This window comes from Arvicola amphibius, chromosome 4, assembly GCF_903992535.2.
Source record: "Arvicola amphibius chromosome 4, mArvAmp1.2, whole genome shotgun sequence".
NCBI lineage: Eukaryota > Metazoa > Chordata > Mammalia > Rodentia > Cricetidae > Arvicola > Arvicola amphibius.
In genome coordinates, this window is record NC_052050.1 from 83,765,880 (window position 1) to 83,784,727 (window position 18,848).

General features: G+C 46.9%; 1 protein-coding gene across 6 annotated transcripts in view; it reads left to right on the top strand.

Annotated features, from left to right (window-relative positions):
* The window catches only part of Tenm2 (teneurin transmembrane protein 2), a 961,804-nt gene that overhangs the window by 869,531 nt on the left and 73,425 nt on the right, over positions 1-18,848 (top strand). For all 6 annotated transcript variants that reach the window (XM_038326028.1, XM_038326022.1, XM_038326023.1 and 3 more), the window contains one exon: positions 18,180-18,390. In XM_038326028.1, coding sequence (XP_038181956.1) covers positions 18,180-18,390 — 211 coding nt within the window. The remainder of the gene's footprint in view (positions 1-18,179; positions 18,391-18,848) is intronic.

The following is an 18,848-nucleotide window of genomic DNA, read 5'->3' on the forward strand; positions in this document are numbered from 1 at the left end:
TCATAATTTTTAATGTAATCATTAAATCACTGAAGATTTATTTTAGGGAATTAAACCACAGATTAAACTCATGACCCAACATTTATGTCACTGAATTGGCTTCTGGTAGTTTCGTCTTGGCCAAAGACTCTTCCTGGATTATATAGCACTACCCTGCCTTGTCTCTATGACTACCACCTGATTGCCAGTGTGAAGCCCTGGCACCATTTTTATAGCTCTGTGTTCCCCACAGTCTGGGTCCAGATCAGTGGTTTTCTATCAGAGGCAACTATGCTCTGCAGGAAATCTCTAGTAATGTCTGGAAGCATTTCTGAGGTGATGGTGTATGGGAAATGGTCCTAGGTGATGCCTAGGTTGCTGTTAGCCATCTACATATGTGGAAAGGCTGTTCACAAAAGAGTAACCAGGCCCAAAAGGAAACAATAGCACAACTGAGAAATAGTTCCTCTAGAAGCTTGAGGGGCATGGGAAAGCCACTTATTCCCAAATAGGATGTTTCTTGCTCTGACGTCCAAGTATATGATGCCCAAGGTCTGAGAGGTATCCAAAACACTTCCCTGGTTTAGGCAGCGGTAAGGCTTACTGACATGGCCCAGATTAGCCATGGCCATTCTTTGAAAGAGAAAGTACAGCAGCTTGTCCATGGTCCCAGGGTCTCAACACAGCCCTGCCAGGATCCAGAACACAGGTCAAGAGCCCCTCCTCAGGTTGAAGGGCTCCCAGCACCTGACGTGCTGTGTCCACTGTCCGAGCAGGGCAGGCCCGGGGACTGGCGCAACCTCAGTCCCACAGCAAAAACGAGTTCTAATTGTTCTGAAAACCACCATCAGGTTATGCAGTCTTTCCCCCCACAAAATGCTTGTGCGCTGGAATGCCAGGGGCGAGCCGGGGAAAGTGGAACAGTTGGACTCTAAATAGCAAGGCGTTCTCTGCAGCGTGGCAAGAGCAGCTGCCCGAGGCCTGTGCTCTTTTCTTTGGTTTTCCATCTTCTCAGCCAAGAGCTCTGGGGGATTGGAGAGAGGCCAGAACTGTGGAGCCAAATGTGAATCCAAAGACAATGACCAAGGTTCCCCAGCCCTTCGCTGCTTCACGCTTCCCTTTTCTCCTTACTCACAGGAAAAGGCAAATCCTTACAGGACACTTCTCTCCCTCTCCGCCTACTTAAAGAAATGTCATTGCAAGTCTGCCCCTCACCACCCCATCTCCCTACACACGGCTCTGACGTTCTGAGGTTCACACACAATAAAGGACATCTATCTGTTCATAGAATCGTTACCTCCATGGGGTGTGGGGACTACCAGGTACAAAAAGGCTAAAATATATAGTCTTCCCAGGCATGGCAGTACATGCCTGTAATCCCAACATTGAGAGAAGCACGGGTGGGGAGGTCTTGAATTCAAGGTCATCCTGGCTAGGTGATGACACTCTCTCCAAAGAAACTAAATTAAAGGACAATAAAATGCTTACTTTATTTAGTCTACAGCAAGCTACAAAATCCAGAGAAGCAAAATAATTTCTTCAAGGACAGAAAGCAAGCAGGATAGACCAGAATCCCCAGATTTCTGGCTCAAATCTACTCTATTTTTTTCCCTTGCTATGCAACCAGCAAAAGGATTCAGTGGCCCTCGGAGAATAGGTATCTACCACTAATGTTGAGCTGTGATCTACATCAACCCCAGTCCTAGGCTAGGATGAGTGCGTGTGTTTAACACATTGATAGTAAGTATTTCTTTAGCTTTGTTCCCAAGCCTATTTCTCTCTTTCGCCTTCAGTACAGTCCTGTTCAGATCACGTGTCATTGATGAAGCAATAGCAAACAACGCACAATGCAGCCTACTCCTTGTCAGAATGACCCAAAATTCCACCTGTGCATACCCATCCTCCATCTTAGCACATGAATGGACGAGACTCAGACTCAGCCTACCAAAGCGTCCCTGGGTTGTTCATGGTAAATATCTGTTCAATGCATCATTACATCACAATATAATGACAGAAGTAATACGTAAAGAAGTTTGGGTACCAGCAGAAGGTCATCAAAAACTCCAAAGTAGGTGAAAGAGACATGGCAATGAATTGTCTATATTGCCAGCATTTGGGAGGTGAAGGTAGAAATATTAAGAGTTCAAGGTCAGCCTTGGCTACAGAGCTCAGGCTAGCCTGAATACACCGAGACCGTCTCAAACACAAATGTTTTTAAATTAAAGGCTGAGGCAGGGAGGATGACCAGAAGTTCAAGGTCATCCTGGGCTACGTGATGAGTTCCAGAACAGACTGGGCTAGAGTGAGAACTTATCTCAAAACAAGTAAATACATCTTAAATTGTAAGAGATATTGGGAAATTAGATACAGAATGCAGGAAAAGCATTGTGGGTAAAGGGACTAGAAACTGGAAGACGTAGAGGAGGGAGCAATGGTGATCCTTGAGTGTTTCCAAGGAGGCTGGGGCCCTTCCAATAGAGTCCATGAGGAAAACAGAGGAGGAGGGCTGTGGGAGCGAGGCCGGGAACCACTCAGATGAACGTGAGTGCCGCAGGAGCACGCTGTCACATGGAGCATTGCGTCATGTCTCAAGTCAGCGTTCGCATCCCTCCCCATACCACCTGACTCTTTAGAGTCACAGCCAGACCCCTCCTACAAACAGAAGATTATCTCTTTGACTCAATAGACCCTTGGCCAAAACGAAAGTATGGCCTTTTTGGTAGCCCTCCACTGCATGTGTGGACATTCTTTCCCCATGGAGAGAAGAGGCAGGCAGACTGATAAACGTTGGGATCACAGAACTCCATGCTCATATCTCGGTTCCCCATGTACCGCAAGAGCTCAAGTGGCTCCACGTCTCAGAGCCTGTGTTTGGTCCTATGAAGAATGGGCTAAGGATAGTTACTACCTTAAAGGGTTTGTGAAGCCATTGTTAACTCAGGACACACAGCAATGTGAGCCAGAGTCAGAACAGTCTGACAAGCCTCACACATAGACTCTTAGGCCCTGTCCCTAGAGTTTGGGTCCAGTGGATGCAGTGTAGTGTCCACAGATGGCTGTTTCTAATAAGCACCCAGGTGATACTGACACTGAAAACCTCTTGCATGTCATTTTGAGGACAGCTCAAACCAGAAAGCAATGATACCTCCAAGCATGGCATCCCAGGGTCACCTAATGAGAAAAACAGGTCAAGCAATTCCACATCTTAAGGTAAGGATAGCTTGACTGGTGCAAGGACCCTGGGAGCAACTCTGGGCTCTCGCAGGCCCATGACACACATAAGTGGTGCTGGAGGGGACTTGGGACTCCAGCTTTCAGAGTTTCGTCTTCCTCTTTCAAGAGAGTTGTAATAAAAGGCAGGTGTGGGAAGAAGCCATTCTCTAACAAACAGTACTAGGTTCCTCACCTGCCAATGGCCACAGCATACTGAGGTGGCCATGCCATTGGCCTCTGACACATTCCAACTACTTTGCATGTTGCAAGACACAGTCAACTGGCCCAGCCCTTCTGGTCTCTATGGCTAAGCACTAGAGTAACGGTGTACGTTTATCACCTCCACCACCTTCTACAAGATCATGTCGCCAACTTCACTGGCCTGGTGACTAGTCCTCCAGCTTCTGGCCCAGTCTACGCAGAACTGTAAGAAGTGTCCTACTAGTAGTGCAAGCACAGCATATCCTTGTTCAAGCCTCCTCAAGCCTTCTCATCTCCCCGAGAATGGCAGGCAGCTCCTGCAGCCAACCCCGTGTTCTCCTCTGGTCCCTTTCCTCTTCATCTTCCTCCCTCTGCTCTGCCCTCACCTGCCTGCTGCATCTGACAACTCTCAAACGCATTCCCACCCTGGGCTTTGCACTTCTGTCTCCTCTTCCTAGAAGGTTCTTCCTCCAGACGTTTCTGTGACTTATCTTCTCATGTCACTTAGGTTTTAAGGAAGTATAGTTTCTTCCTGGAAGCCCTTCCTGGTGCCCCTCCCTTTACCAATCCTCACCCCCCCCCCCCCCACACACACACACACGCACATCCTCCATTGGTTTACACTGCCTCATTCCATGCCTTGAAGGCACTTTCACTCCCTCAATCTGGTATTCATCCCTTTGTCATCTGCTTTGCCCTTGGGAGTCTAGCTCCTATCCTCAGGTCCTTGTCTGTCACCATCAGCCTCTGTCACACTGATAAACACTTGCCTCCATGATAAGGCTGTAAACAGTGCTTTTATTTAATAGGTTATTGAGCGATGAATAAATTTCGTGTGATGATTAAAAAAGTCACCACTTCAAACAGTGATACCTATATAAACCCCACCTATAAACTAAGGAGGTATTGACAGTTGAGGGCTACTGGAGAAGAGAGTTCTCACTGGATGGCCCCCATACCCATTATTATACAGGCAGAACAAATTAGAATCTGTGGGCTATTCAATAAATAAATAGATAAATAAAATATCAAGGACACAAATTTGGTAGGTGGCAGGGTGGATCTGAAAGGTGTCAGTGGGAGAACTGGGGTAAATATGATCAAAATACATTACATGCATGTCCCGGGTTGCATGCATGTTTCTCTTGTTATGACCCACACCATGACAAGAAGAAACATAATGACGAAAGGGTTTCTTTTCTTTTACACATTCCAGTCCATCCTCTAGGGAAGTCAGGCAGGAACCTGGAGGCAGGAACTGATATAAAGACCGTGAAGGAACAGGTTTGTTCTCTGTGGCTTGTTCAGCTTGCTCTCTTATATAACCTAGAACTATGTACCCAGAGGTGGCACCACCCTCCTGTATCGATAATCAATCAAGAAAACACTCCCACAGACTTGCCTGCAGTCATTCTGATGCAGGTAGTGCTCCCACAGACTTGCCTACAGTCATTCTGATGGAGGTAGTGCTCCCACAGACTTGCCTACAGTCATTCTGATGGAGGTCGTTCTGTAGTTGAGATTCTCTCTTCTCAGATGTTCCTAGTTTGTATCAAGTTGAATAATAATAAAAAACTTTCACAGTGCATTAAGAAATTATCCAAAACAATAATAATAATAATAACTATCATTTTATTAAAAACAGTAAACCTAAATCATTATTTACTACTGAAGTCACTTCACTAACGCAAAAAAAAATCCTAATGTATGATTCATTATTTCCTTTCAATAAGACACTGGCACATGTCTGTACTGTTCTTCACTGTTCTTAACAGTGATATTTTGTCCTATATAGTGACTTCCTAGGGGACATGAGCCCAGTGTTAAGGTTCTTATGGTTTGTATGTAAAATGGCTTATATGTTAAAGGTGTGGTCTTCAGCGGCTGAGGGCGGTATTGACTGACAGGTGTTTAGACTATGAGTGTTCTGCCTCCATTGATAGATGCATCAATAACAGGTTCATAACACGCTAGCATGGACAGGAGGGGGGGGCTTACCTGAAGGGAGGTGGTGCCTACTAGAAGGAAGTAGGCTACTAAGGCCATGTCCTTAGGGACTTTGTTGCCAGCCCCTGCCTGTCTCCTGCTTTCCAGACACGCCAAGGTGAGAACCTTGGTTCTGTCACACTCCCCTATCTTACCACAGGCCCATAACAGAGAAGCAAACCTATTATAGGCTGAAAACATAACCAAGATAAATATTAAGTTGGCTTTGTCTGGTATTTTGTCACAGTGACCAAAAAGATATTGACTAATGCACCCCAGAATTATCAACTAAAATAGGAAGAAATGCAGAAGTATCAAGGATGCTTTGACTCTGACATCTCAGTATATCTCATTGGGCAAGGTGTAGCATGGTAGGGAAGGCTGAATTCCAGCCTTGCTTCCCACAAGCTTTTGGCTCTCGAAGACTGGCTTTCTCCAGCCATAAACTGTGTGGAAACAGCTGATCACCATATACTAAACGCATGTAATAAAAGGTTTAACCTTTTGTGATAGCCTTGCCAAACTGGCATGATTATTAGTACCCTTCAATAGATAAGAAACTGAGGCTCAGAGGAATAAAACCAGAAGTCCAAGGCCACAGAGCTAATAGGTTGCAATCAATGTGTCACACACAGTTCATTGTTGGCTGCATGTCACCTGTCTCCAGATCTCACAATCGTAACCAGCAGTATAATATTGGCTCGTGGCACCCACCCCACAGAGGGGATGTGAAGATGAGCTAAGTTCATCCCAAGGGTTCTAGCGCCTGGTGCACAGGAGTCTTTAGGAAAAGATTAGTTTAGAAATTAGTGTATCATCCCAATCAAGCCGAAAGCTTGTATGATAACCGAGTCCAGTCCCTCCTCCCAGCCAGCACTCAGAACCTGTGTTATGCCACAGGAAGAGAAGCACCACGCCTCAGCGGTTCGGAGGGCCCATCCTAGACACAGACATCCCCTGGTCTCCCCGCAGGCAGAAAGTAGCTGTTCCAGCTTGTTGCTCCGCAGCATTGACTGTGACAAGCCCCTTTCTTTCTGAAGGACCCAGCAGGTCACTGTCTGGCACCCCACCAGGCTGCTACCCCCTGCTGGGCCTAGACTGCATGGCCATCGGCTCTGTCTGTCCAACCTGTCAGCAGGCTCTGGAAAAAAAAAAAAGAGGAAGCTGATGAGGAACAGGGCAGGGGAGGAGGGTGGCTACGAGAGGCCAGGCACAGCAGACAGAGGGCGAGCGCTTGGGGAAATGGGGAGGCTGGGATCAGAGGCCCTGCTCTATGGCAGTGGCTTTGTAACAGTCAAGGGGTAGACAGCAGCAGCCAGGGTGAAAGTCTCTGTGGTACAGCAAGCATGGCTGCGGGCTAACAGGGGTGAGTATCTGCTAGGTCAGGGTTTGTCTGTGGTGCTGAACTACTGATCAAATGAGATCATTTCTAGAAGCTGCTTTGGGGATAGAGAAAGTCAGCTAGTCAAGAGTTGAAAGAAGAAAGGGTAGACTACGGAAAGGGTAGGGGGACAAAAAAAAGAAGGGATGTGAGAAGGGAGAAACTTACTGAAGTGTCAACATTCAGAGGCAAAGGACCCCTGCTATGCTATGACCCTCACAGCCTCCTATAAGAATCAAGAGTAGAAGTCAGGAAGTGGAAACCAGATGGCCAATGTGGGGTCACGCGTTCAACCACTTTTACCAATTTTGTATATTTGGGAAGAACCCAGTTCCTCTCTGAGCCTCAGTTTTTCCATCTGCAAACGGAGACTTCAGAACCCAATTGTGAGGTTCTTAAGAACATATGTGAATGATCACAGCTAGATCTTCATGGTATAGTGTAGGAAAACAGAGACTCTTGAAGAGCTGGTACAGGGCATTGCTGTGGTCGCCTACCAAGTCAGAATGGAACTGGATGAAAGTGAAGACCTGGAAAAGAAGACTGTTGGCTAGATATTCCATAGCCCAGTACAGTAAGTATTCAAGTCATTGGTCTTCCAACTGACTTAGTCGTGCCTTAGGTGCAAGGACTGGAGGCAGGCTCAAAGGACGGCTCAGTGGTCCAATGGCCCCCGGGAAGGAGGAGTGTTTGATGAGAGGTATAGCTTCGGATAGGAGCTACACAGAAGACTTGGCTTCAGAGAGCAGCAGGCCCTGTCCAAACCCCACCTACGCATTCCAGAAAATCATCTCGTCTGTGTGTTGGTCTCTTGCTCTACCACTGCAAATGACAGCCCTGTTGCCTGGGACCCCAGGGCCTCACAGGGGGATATGTGAAAACTACCCCAGGCAGCCCCTGACACCTTGGAAGTTCTTTGTAAGCACCAACTATTAGCTCTCACAAGACATGCTTGCCTATGACGCAGGCCTGGGAGCCATAGCCTGCGGGCTGCATCCAGCCAAGAACATCAGTGAGTGCAGTCCAGCACAACATTGTAAACTGAAATAAAATGTTATGAGAAAAATTTTTTGCAGTTGCTTTGTAACTCAGCTGCACGAACTTCCCAGATAACAGTGTTGTGCCACAAGGCCAGCGGGTTGTGATGCTTAGTCAACATGCGGCCCCCAGGATGCTGTCACTTAGCACTGAGCCCCTACATTCAAGGCCACCTCAGGATAGAGAATGGGGACAGAGTGCAGTTTCTCTGAAGGGCCATGCTTGTCATAGTAATACAGTTTGTGTTGGGCCTGGTCACTCATGACCTCCATTCTCTGCAAAGCCAAGCAGGGACAAAGATGCTACTTGTTAAGTGGGAGACAGGAAGGTTTGGTTGGCCCTTCTAAGAACAGGGCCCCCTTTCCTGGCAGAATGCATTCAGAAGCTGTTAGGCTATATGGCACTGGATAAAACTGCAGAAATAAGTCTGGACCAAATGGCTCCTCCATCATGAAGGGCTATCCACTCCGCTGTGGTAGTGAATAGTTGTGTGTATTTACATTTCAAGGACTCTGAGAAGTTCTGCTGTGAGAACTTGGTTCCATATTGTTTAACTATTGTCTCCCAGGTTGCACTTGAACGTATAGATTTCCCCCTGCCTGCCACCTCTGTGTTTTAGGAAACCCCTGATATCTTACAGGGGACTCAGACGGAGAAAGCTGGTATAGTCCCGTAGGACTGCTTGTACTTCTTTAGATGTCTAAAGGGCCTTTGCAGTAATCCGGGGCAAAGAGTCTTAAACTTTGAGAAGCAAAGGAACATCTAGGGGTCTCCCTTAAAACACAGATCCCCAGTCTCCGTCTCAATAATTCTGTAGGTCTAGGGTAACAGCGGGAATCCAAATGCCTGTTCTCCGGGCCAGGTAAAAATGTATGTGAGCAAGGCTGGTTTAGACTGTGGATCCTGGGAACTCAGTGCTCAGAATGAATGTCCCCATCACCAAAGAGCTTGTAAATCACATATGTTCTCAAGGCCCACCCGGAATCCCAGACAGATTTTGTTGGGTGTATTTGTGTTGTGTTGGGGCGGGAGTGTTGTTTAAGTGTTTGGTAAAGAACCTTCATCAAAATAAATAAAGGGGCTGGAGACTAAGGACGTGATGGGAAACATCCCCCAGTGGCCTCCAGGCACCGCTAGTCATAGCAAGAGAGGTCCAGCCTGAATCACACCCTTGCCGTGGGTAACAGAGCCTGTGGCTTTCCTAGCTGACTCTGCTCTCTTTCCCACACCCCTCCCCAAGAATAGGAGAGCTGGCAAGGCAGCTAGCGGTGGGGCTTCCACTCTGCCAGATCTCTTTGGTCAAGCCTGACTGGTCTTCCGTTGCTAAGTCAGAAGAAAAGCTGAAGGTGCTTGGGGCAAGGCTCTTTGGCCCTGGAACTCAGAGACTGACACAAGGAATTGGCATAAAGGAAGAGGAAGACTTCCAACAGGCCTTTCAGGAGTGCAAATACAGTTCTCCTCCTCGCTATATTTAAGAGTGGCCGTGCTCCACAGAGGGAGAGCAGGCCGCCTTAGGAGCAACGGTCCGTCAGGCAGCCAAGGTATTAATGGCAGGTGAAACCTTCCAAATGAGCACCCTGTCAGCCAATCTATTGCTTTCAGAGGTTGGCAATGCGGGAGACCTAGCAGAAGCAATGAAGAACTAATCTCATATTGCCAGGTTAAATCAAGTCAGCCTTGCCCGCGCCTTTCACTTCTTAGTTACATCAAGCCAGAATACTTTCAATTATCCCTCACTTCCAACTTGTCAGTAGGCATAGGGGAAAATGCAAATGGAACAATGCCCTTTTCTGGTGGAGAGCAGGAAATATCATTAAGAAGCATCATTCATAGAGCTGTGTGTCAGTCTTCATGTGGGCCCCATCCTGTAGCTCTCTGCACGTCAAGGTAGTGGGGAATATTAGCTTAAGTCCATTCTATAGATGGGAAAGTGAGCTCACTTGCCCAGGCTTAAAGAGCCATGGAATGAGAGAACTGCTTTGAGAGCCAGAATGTTCTAACTCTAAAGTCTACGTTTATTTGCTTTGTGTTTAACAGGGTCATGAGTCAGTGTCACCATGAACAAGTTGGGGAAAAGCTGGGTACTACTTCTTTTTGGGTCCTGGGCTTTGGAGAACCACCCCATGTAAGCTCCTTGTCTCCCCATCAGGGTACCTTTGAATGCCTATCATCCTTTACCCACTATTTATGCATGCAGAGTCAACCAGATACCAAGAGTTAATCTGGAATAGCAGAGTCTTCTGCCCAACACCAGGAGTCCCCAGAGGGTGGGCCAGGCCTCACATCCCAATATACCAATTAACAGTTCATGGTGAATGATGGCTAAAGGAGCCAATCAGTGTGGCACAAAGGAAGCTACAAAGGTGTCCCACAACCACAGGTCTGCCTTTGTGGCACCTATGTAAACCTTAGGCTTAAACAGAGGAAGAACTGAGGTGGAGGTGAGGATCGTGCATAATCGCAGTCTTGGCCCAAATGTGTTCCAGGTGATTGTCATTGCTGTTCTGGCTCTCCAAGATAAGGACAGGAAGTTGTCTTTGCCATCCCTTGAGAGGAGCAATATGGCTCCCATAAAACGATGACATCCTCCCCAGGAGACAAGCTCACCACCACAGTAATTACCCATCATTTGAGGGGTGGCTTGTCAGCCCATCAACGTGTACACAAAATATCTGTGCCTTATAATGCAGATGGTCCTCTCTTGTTGTTCCTGGTTTCCAATGTGACTGCAGGTTCAAGTATGTTTTGGGGGTTCGAAACCCCCAAAGCTGACAAGAAACCTAATGGAAGATTTTGTTCGGCTTTTGCTTACTTTGTGGGCTCCAGTGAGGAACTGATGCTTCTCAGCAAATTTCTCAATGCCCCTATGTACAACCTCAGTGCATCACCCAAGCATCCGGTGGCCAGCCCCAGCTGCAAAGAGCCTCAGACAGTCTCTGCTGGAAGGAGCAGAGTGTTCCCTTTGCAGTCTCATAGAGACTGGGTGGCCTCAACGATGTTCACTGCTACTAGGCGATTGCTTACATAATCAGAGGACTGGCCAAAATATACTTGTTGGAGGTCTCATGTACTTTAGGGTGACAAGTGCCTGGGCTCAACCTAAGTAAGTCACATCCAGGGCAAAATCTACTCCATGGCTGCCATCTCCGAAAAGTCCATGGTGGGGGGCGGGTTTGTGTCCTTTGTTGGGGCCCTTGCTGACCAGCTACACCATCCCCTTCCTCCTTCATTTTCATCGCAGAACAAAGCACCAAGTTCCTTGGCCCAATTGAATGTCTCTTCCCTTCTTCTCTGCTTCATTAGCTTTCCTGTCACCTCCCATCATTAGCGCTAAGATTTCCTAAGTTGTCACCTGCACAACCTGCATTTTTCTTGAAGGAAATGAAAAACTGGTAAATATCAATCTCTCTGTGGGTAAACAAACCATTGCTGCCCAGAAAAACCCAAGAAAGATAAAAAGAAATCTCAATGACTCAGACACCCTTAGTCTGTGAGCGTCTCATCTCGGCTGATCATGTGACATTTCTGTTCGGTACCATCGTTGTTACGCCACTTGCTGAAATCGCCTGTAGAGCTAGTTGGCCGAGATGGCAAGCAAAAATGTGTAAAGTGCCCAGAAAGTTCCTCTGGGCTTTCCCCCTCCCGGTAGAAGGTACTATAATTTCTCACCTATCGTAATTGATTGTGTCTGTTTTGAGCACCCTGTCAATGGATCAGTGTGTACTCTTAACTCTTCAAAGACCATATTTTTAACCAACCCTGTACATAGCCTGATGGCCCAGTGAATAGGATAGATAGACTGATGAGTAGTAATGCATCCTTTCAATGTGTCCTTTCAAACCAGAGTCTGGAAAGAAAGTAGGTTTCAGTGTGAAAAACTGAGCTTCAAAAATAATTGCACTTATTTATTTTGTATGTGTGCACAAATGTGGCAACCAGAGGATTGCTCCTTCTACCACGTGGGTCCTGGGAAGCCAACTCAGGTCATCAGGATGGCAGCAAGTGCCTTTACCTACCAAGAAATCTTGCCCATCCAAAATCTGCACTTTTAACCAGGCTCCAAACCAGGCCTGTATGTAGACATTCCCAGAGTATCCACGGCACCTGCCCTGGATCATTGAGGTCACCTTGTGCCACCTTGTGACCAAACAAAACTAAGGAAAGTAAACACAGATGTTTCTCTAAAGCCTTTAAAAGGAAGCAAGCCATGTGGTTCATGCAGGTCAAAGAGGAAGCCACGTGCAGAGCAAGCTATGGGAAACACAGGACGCCACCAAACTGAACAAAAGGCTTCTAACCAGACTCTCCTGAAGCCCCCAGTTTACAAAGATCAAAGAGGAAAACATGTGAAATAAGCAGCCTCACATCCTTGTTAAAGGCTCAAGTCAGATATACATGCAGACTCTTTGGGGCAAAAAGATACACTACATGTTTTACCAACTCTGAAATACCCAAATGTTGACTATGGATGCTCCCCTGTGTACACAGGGCCTCCTGCCACCACCCAGCGCTCATCTTTACTGATAAGCATTCACTAAGAGTTAGAGCTGAAGTCTCTGCCACGCAGGTGCCCCTTTTAAAAATCCAGCAGAGCAAAGTAGACAGGGACTGGAGCTGGCTGACACAAGCCTATAGCCATCGCAGAAGGTATGTGTCAACTCAATGGGATGGTTGGAATCTCACAGGTGAATGGGTGGGAGGGAGAAGGTCTGGACAGCCTGGTTCTAGGAATGAATTCCCAGGCGCTTTGTTTCTGTTTGAATTTTTCAGAGGCCCATGTCATCCAGCCCGGTTCTTCCCCAGCTTGAGTAGGAGACAGGCCTTCAGAAGTGATTAAGTCTCCCATTTCCCTGGATGACTAGTCAAGTACCTTGTCTTCTGACTTCCTTTCGTGGGGAAGCATCTCTTTCCAGTAATGGAGATGCTATCATTGGCTGCCTTTTTCCTGCATCTTAGCCACTTGAGTGAGACTAACTCAGCCCTTCTCCGAGCTTCTGTTTCTTCCCCTGTAGGATGCTGATGGTGACAGTTCAATCTCTGAGCACTTGTACCAGGCACTGCGCCAAGTGCCACAAGTCATTCCTCAGTAACCACACGGGTCCTTCAGGACCCCACAGATACCAAATCCCCAATACTCAGATTCCTGATGGAAAGAGTATAGTGTCTCCATGGTAACAACTTCACATCTTCCTGAATCCTGTTCAGGGCTGTCCAGCCTTTTGACATTGCCATGTAACATAATTTACAAAGTTCATCTTTGATAGTTTGGCAATCAAGTCACAAAAAAAATTAAGTGATTTAAGAGTTTGTGTTGGGCCACACTCAGAGCTATTCCTACCTGCATCACAGGACAGTAGTTATAGAGGCCTTCCAGAACCATCTCTAGGTGATGTCTGCTTCCACGGAAATTCTGTACAAGGAGTAATGGTGCCATATTGTCTGGGGAACAGGAAGTCATCTATATGTGTGTGGTACCGATGTAATCACCATAGGCCTGGCTTCATTTTCTATCTGAGTTTAGTCGAAGGCACAGATGCGGACACCAGATCCGCAGGGCTGAGAATTAGCTGATTTAATTCTCTTTCTCACATCATCACCGCCATCTCCGCTTGGCACCTGAGGGAGATGAGAGGCCCGGAGCAGTTAATTGTCCACCACAGCTGAACAGGAGCCAATCTGAGACCGAGACCCAAGTTCCCAGTCTGAAGTTTCAAGGTTGCTTGACTCTTCTTTGCAAAGTTGCTGTGAAGATTCAAGTCCTAAAAAAATGTGGAGATGCTGCCTCCTCCGTGACATTATTTTCACCGTTAGTCATTCCTAGGCTGTCACTCTTTGGAACTGAGCAAGCTTGCCAAGATTTAACCAGCCCAGGGCCCATCCTAATGAATGGCTCTAAGTATGAAGGAGTATCAATGTCATAACCTTTCCTGTCCAGCTTTTACAAACAGAATGAATCTTAAGACTTTAGTGAATTTCTATTTATGGTAATGCCTATAATTTACTAAATGTGCACTATATGATAAAAAAGATATTCTATGCATCAAGTCAGTTATTCCCTATCTAATACCCTGCAGCATATGTACTATGATGACCCAGCTGTTGTTGCTGCTCTTTGAGTGAGGGTCTGGAACTTGCTATGTAGACCAGGCAAGTCTTAAACTCAAAGAGATCTGCCTGCCTCTGCCTCTTGAGTACTGAGACTCAGGGCATGAACCACCACACCCAGCCTAATAATTCAGTTCTAAAGGCAAGTGAACTGGGGCTCGACAAAGTTAGTTCTCTCCCCAAGCTTGCACAGTAAGGAGGAGGCCAAGGAAGATGAACCACAGATCCATCTGATTCTGTGCAGCAAGTTCTAACCTCCGACCCTATGTGAGGTGTGTGGCTTTCTCCGTTAGGTCTTCTAAATCCAAAGAATTCACTTTACTAGATTGTCGCAGAAGATTCTCTCTGATTTCTTTATCAAAAGTGAGACTTTTAAATAAAAATTAAGCTCAGCGTGGTGGTATACAGTTGCAGTCCCAGTACTTGAGAGGTGGAGGCAGGAGGATGGGGAATTCAAGGTCATCCTCAGCTACATAGAGAGTGAATTCTAGCCCAGCCTGGGTTACATGAGCTCCTACGTCAAAACAACGGTGAACAGAAAAGTGATCTTTTTTAAAGAGCCTTGGTGTGACTTGAATTAATGAAATTAATATTAAAATATAAATAAATAAATAATAGGCTCAATCTTGTTCCCAGAAAGATGCTTCGCGCCCTCGTTTCCTTGAAAATGCCAGTCCAATTATCGTGTGATATATGTGCATGGAAAAATCAGCCAGGGCTGTGAATTGGCCTCAGTCCTGACAGAAAGGGCCTAGAATGGGCTCCAAGGCCACGTTCCACAGAGTGAACTGAAGCAGATGAGGGCAGATGAGCAGATGTGTCACTACTGTGGGCCACCTGGGGAAGTGTCCCACTTGCTGAGTCAGAATGAAGCTCCTGTGGAGGGTTGCTGCGAACCGCTCCCGCCCTTACCCTCCCCAGAAAAAAAAAAAAAGTGCAGCCAAACAAATAAGTAGGTATATAAATAAATAAACAAATGGGACACCCTGCGGGATGAAGATGGCCTGGCCTCTCAGGTCCTGAACCAGCGATGCAGAGTGGTTTGATTGCCTGCTTGATTGTTTGCAAGATAACAGCAAGACTGTCAGTGACAGGGTAATTTACTGAAGATTGCAATGTCAGACTCCATCCAAGGGGCTTGCTAGCATAAAGATGCGATTCTCGTGACTGACAGGCCACTGGGAGACTGGAGGGCCAATTTAAAGTTCACGGAGTCCTCGGAAAGTGTTGGGGGCAGCAGCCAGCGATCACATAGCGTGAGGAGATCATTCCAGGCATGGGGTGTGCTGCTGCCCTCACCACACCCACACCCCAAATGCTACCACTGAGGCAGAGAATTGCAAGTATGTGGAAGGAGATCATCTCTACCTCCTCTCTTTTCCTTTCTTTTCTTTGTATTTCTCTTCCGCTATTGCTGAGGTGTTTAGGCCTTCTCTTGCCAGACTGGACCCTCAGAATAAAGACAGAAAAAAAGAAAAAAGAAAACAAAAAGAAAAAAAAAATCCCTGGTATCAACAAAACAGGGGAGAAAGTCCAGAAAGAGAGACAGCCTGCCAGTTGGGGGGCAGAATGCTTGGTGCTTAATAGGAAAACTGTCTCCGGGTATTATTTGAACCCGCACATACTTGTCCTCTAGCAGGTAATGTGGGGTGGGGAGTAGTAAATGGGCTGGAGGAGGAAGAAACCCTTCCCAGCTGTAGGAGGGCAAGGCCACCAGAGATGGATGGGGCTCCTAATGGGAAGAGGCCGGCGACCTTAAAAGAAATCTATAGTGCTAACAACAGTGGGTTTCTTCTCACCTGAGAAGCTTCTTAGCCGCTGAATAGAAGTGCGGATCTCAGCGGGTTATTTTTAAAACCTGAAGCAGGCGCTCTGTGTAGATTCCCTCTGTCTAGTGCGGCAGTCCACGGACGTGATGTTCATGGCAGAATTCAAGGCAATTATTTTCCTCCCCTTTTCTTCCTTGTTCTGCCAATGGCCCTTGAATCCAGATTGAACAATCAGACTGTGGATCCGGGGCTATGTTCCTGGATCAGCCTGCTGCCAAGATGCTGTCCGTCCCCCCAGGATTATTTCTGGGGCTTCAGCTTCCCTGGTATCTGGGAGTCTCACATTCAGTCAGCACATGGGGTTGAGCTACTCGGAACCTTGGTTTCTAAAGTCTCTAAATTCACATGGCGCCTGCCTACCCACCCGCCTGGCTCTGCATTTCTAGGAAATTTTGTAAACCTAAATGTGTTACAAGGCACACCAGCAGCATGTGCCCACGTGGAAAATGAGAGAGGCTAGTTTCAGGAATTTACAGCCGAGCAAAACACGCCACCTCCTAATTTGTTTGTTTGCTAAAAAGAAAGTAATGCATTAAATTAATTGTACATTAATTGCTAAATTACAGAGGAACTTCGGTGAAATTACATATTTCAATTTCATTAGTGGGACCGAAGGGAAAGGGGAATGCCAAAAAAATGTTACATTGTTGTAAATGCAAAGCCCACGGCCAGGACTCTGATTGGGCAGCCCTGGACAAGCGTTTGTCATGAGAGAGTCCAGGACTGCAGAGCATACTTTTATGATGCTAATTATTTCCCCCCTTCCCGCCCAAAAAAAATATGCCTCTCTATCAAATTCAGGAAGCATCAGCTAAGCTACTCTCAAGCTTTTTCTACCATGTGCTCAATCAAAAACCTCCTTCTGATAGGGAATTCCGAAGAGCAAACACTGCCCTGAACGTTCTAGTCCGTGGCCATCTCGGACATGTGAGGAATGGAGACGGTCATTTACTCATTCAACAGACATTTGCTGAGGGTCCCCATTCTCTGCTGAACACGGAGGGAGGCATACATGTAGATTTAATAAGGCCCTGTTCATCTTTCACTGAATATATAGATATAGAGGCAGGCATAAAGATGTAATTAATTCCCCCTGCGAGGAAGTTAGTGTCAACAACAATGGTTTCTAAAATGTATTGTGTAATAGAATCGCCTGAGAATCATGATTGACACGCAGACTTTCAGGACGTGCTTCTAGAAGCTGTCAATAGGGAGGCCCGAGGCAGGTCCTTGATTCTGTCTGTGGACATCTGATGCGAGCCATTCTTTCAGGACCTGAGATGCACAGGGCAGGAGCTCCTAGCAAAGTCAACCAGTTTGCGCTCCTACAACAAAACACCATAGTGGGTGTGGCTTACACAGTTCACACCTGTTTCTTATGGGTGAGACTGGGAAGTTCAAAGCCAAGGCCCTGGGGAACTGAGTGTCAGGCGATGACCTGCTTCCTTCTCAGTGTCCTAAGAGGGCCGAAGAGGGAACCCAGAAGACTCCGAGGTACTCACCCCTCCATGAGAGCTTTGGGAGCTTAGTTCCACCCTAAAGCCCCTTCTTGGTGCGGTTTAGGATGTCAACATGTAAATGGGGAATGTGAGCCACAACGCATAGTGCTAATCTTGCCAACGGCACTATCAGGAGGGTCTTCTGAGTGAAAAGGCCACCCCCAAACTTGGCTTTAAACAGCCGGTTTCCTGTCTGTCTCTCCCTTGCCCTGTCAGCTCCTTCCAGACAGGTGCCATGATTCTGTGCTTACTGTTCCCTCCCTGGCATGTGACCAGCACTCCGGTATGTGTAGCATGGCAGGTTAGTGAATAGGAGCAGCCCAGGAAAAGGGGGGAAAGGGCAGGAATCTAGAAAGTATCCTACTCAAAAAGACAGAATGGAAGCGACCTCTTATCCTGGTGGCCACACGATGCCATTTCCACACTTTCTTGAAGAGGTGACACACACAGCACCTCGTTCTCCATCTTGTTAACAGTTCCCTCCCTGGTTTAAGGGGAGGAAGACTGGCCTGGTTTTCTCCAAGGGAGGAAGATTGACAGCAGCCCACACCTTGGTTCGTGTATACCCAATCGGCACAGGCCCTTGGGAACAGTCTCTGGGCGATTCTTATGCTGTGTCATTTAAAAGAAAAGTTCAGGGTTTTATTCCAAATTACTCTAACAATATCCGCTCACGGTAGTACGAAGAGGGGATTTTAGAAAAATGTAATAAAGCAAAGAAAGAGGCTCACACCAGAGAAGCCACTGTTGATATTTTCAGCTGTTTTCTTCCATCATTTACTCTCTGTGTGGGGGAAGCTGCAATTATCCAAGGCTTGCTGTGAGAAACCTGCCAGTCTCAGGCCCATGGGAAGGTTTGATGGTAACAAACGTGTTAGCAGCTCAGCATCTCCAAGTGGCTTGGTGCCACGCAGTGCTATGACCCTGGCTCTGCTTCTGCCCTTCCAGATGGCCTGGTGGATTGTCTGGACCCTGACTGCTGCCTACAGTCAGCCTGTCAGAACAGCCTCCTCTGTCGGGGGTCCCGGGACCCCTTGGACATCATTCAGCAAGGCCAGACAGACTGGCCTGCAGTGAAGTCCTTCTATGACCGCATCAAGCTCTTGGCAGGCAAGGACAGCACCCACATCATTCCTGGAGACAACCCCTTCAATAGCAGGTAGGTACCCTCTTGTCCCTGCAGGCCACTGAGGTCCCCACTCTTTTTTCTATTAGAGCAAAAAGATGTTCTCTGTCTTTTTCATTGGACCTATTTCCTGGAAACTGCCCCTGAGGCAACTTATTGCCACAGGTCGCTGAAGACACTTTGTTCATTCGGGTAGGGACAATAAAGGAGAGCTGTGGCTGCCCTGCAGGATCGGAACACCTTCAGCCCAGAACCTCATGGTGATACCTGTTGATTGTGAGTTTTGAGATGATTTTTATGATCGTTCTTTTATGACATTTTTGTCATTATTTAAATCCCTTTTGGAATGCCTCTGAGAGAGGCTTTTGTTTGAGCGTTGCTGAAATAGTTGATTCGATGGAGTGTTTTCCAAAGCTGTTATTAACTTGATAACATAACCTATCATTCATGGCATCTTAAAGTCGCGGTAATGCCAGTTAGAGGGATGTATT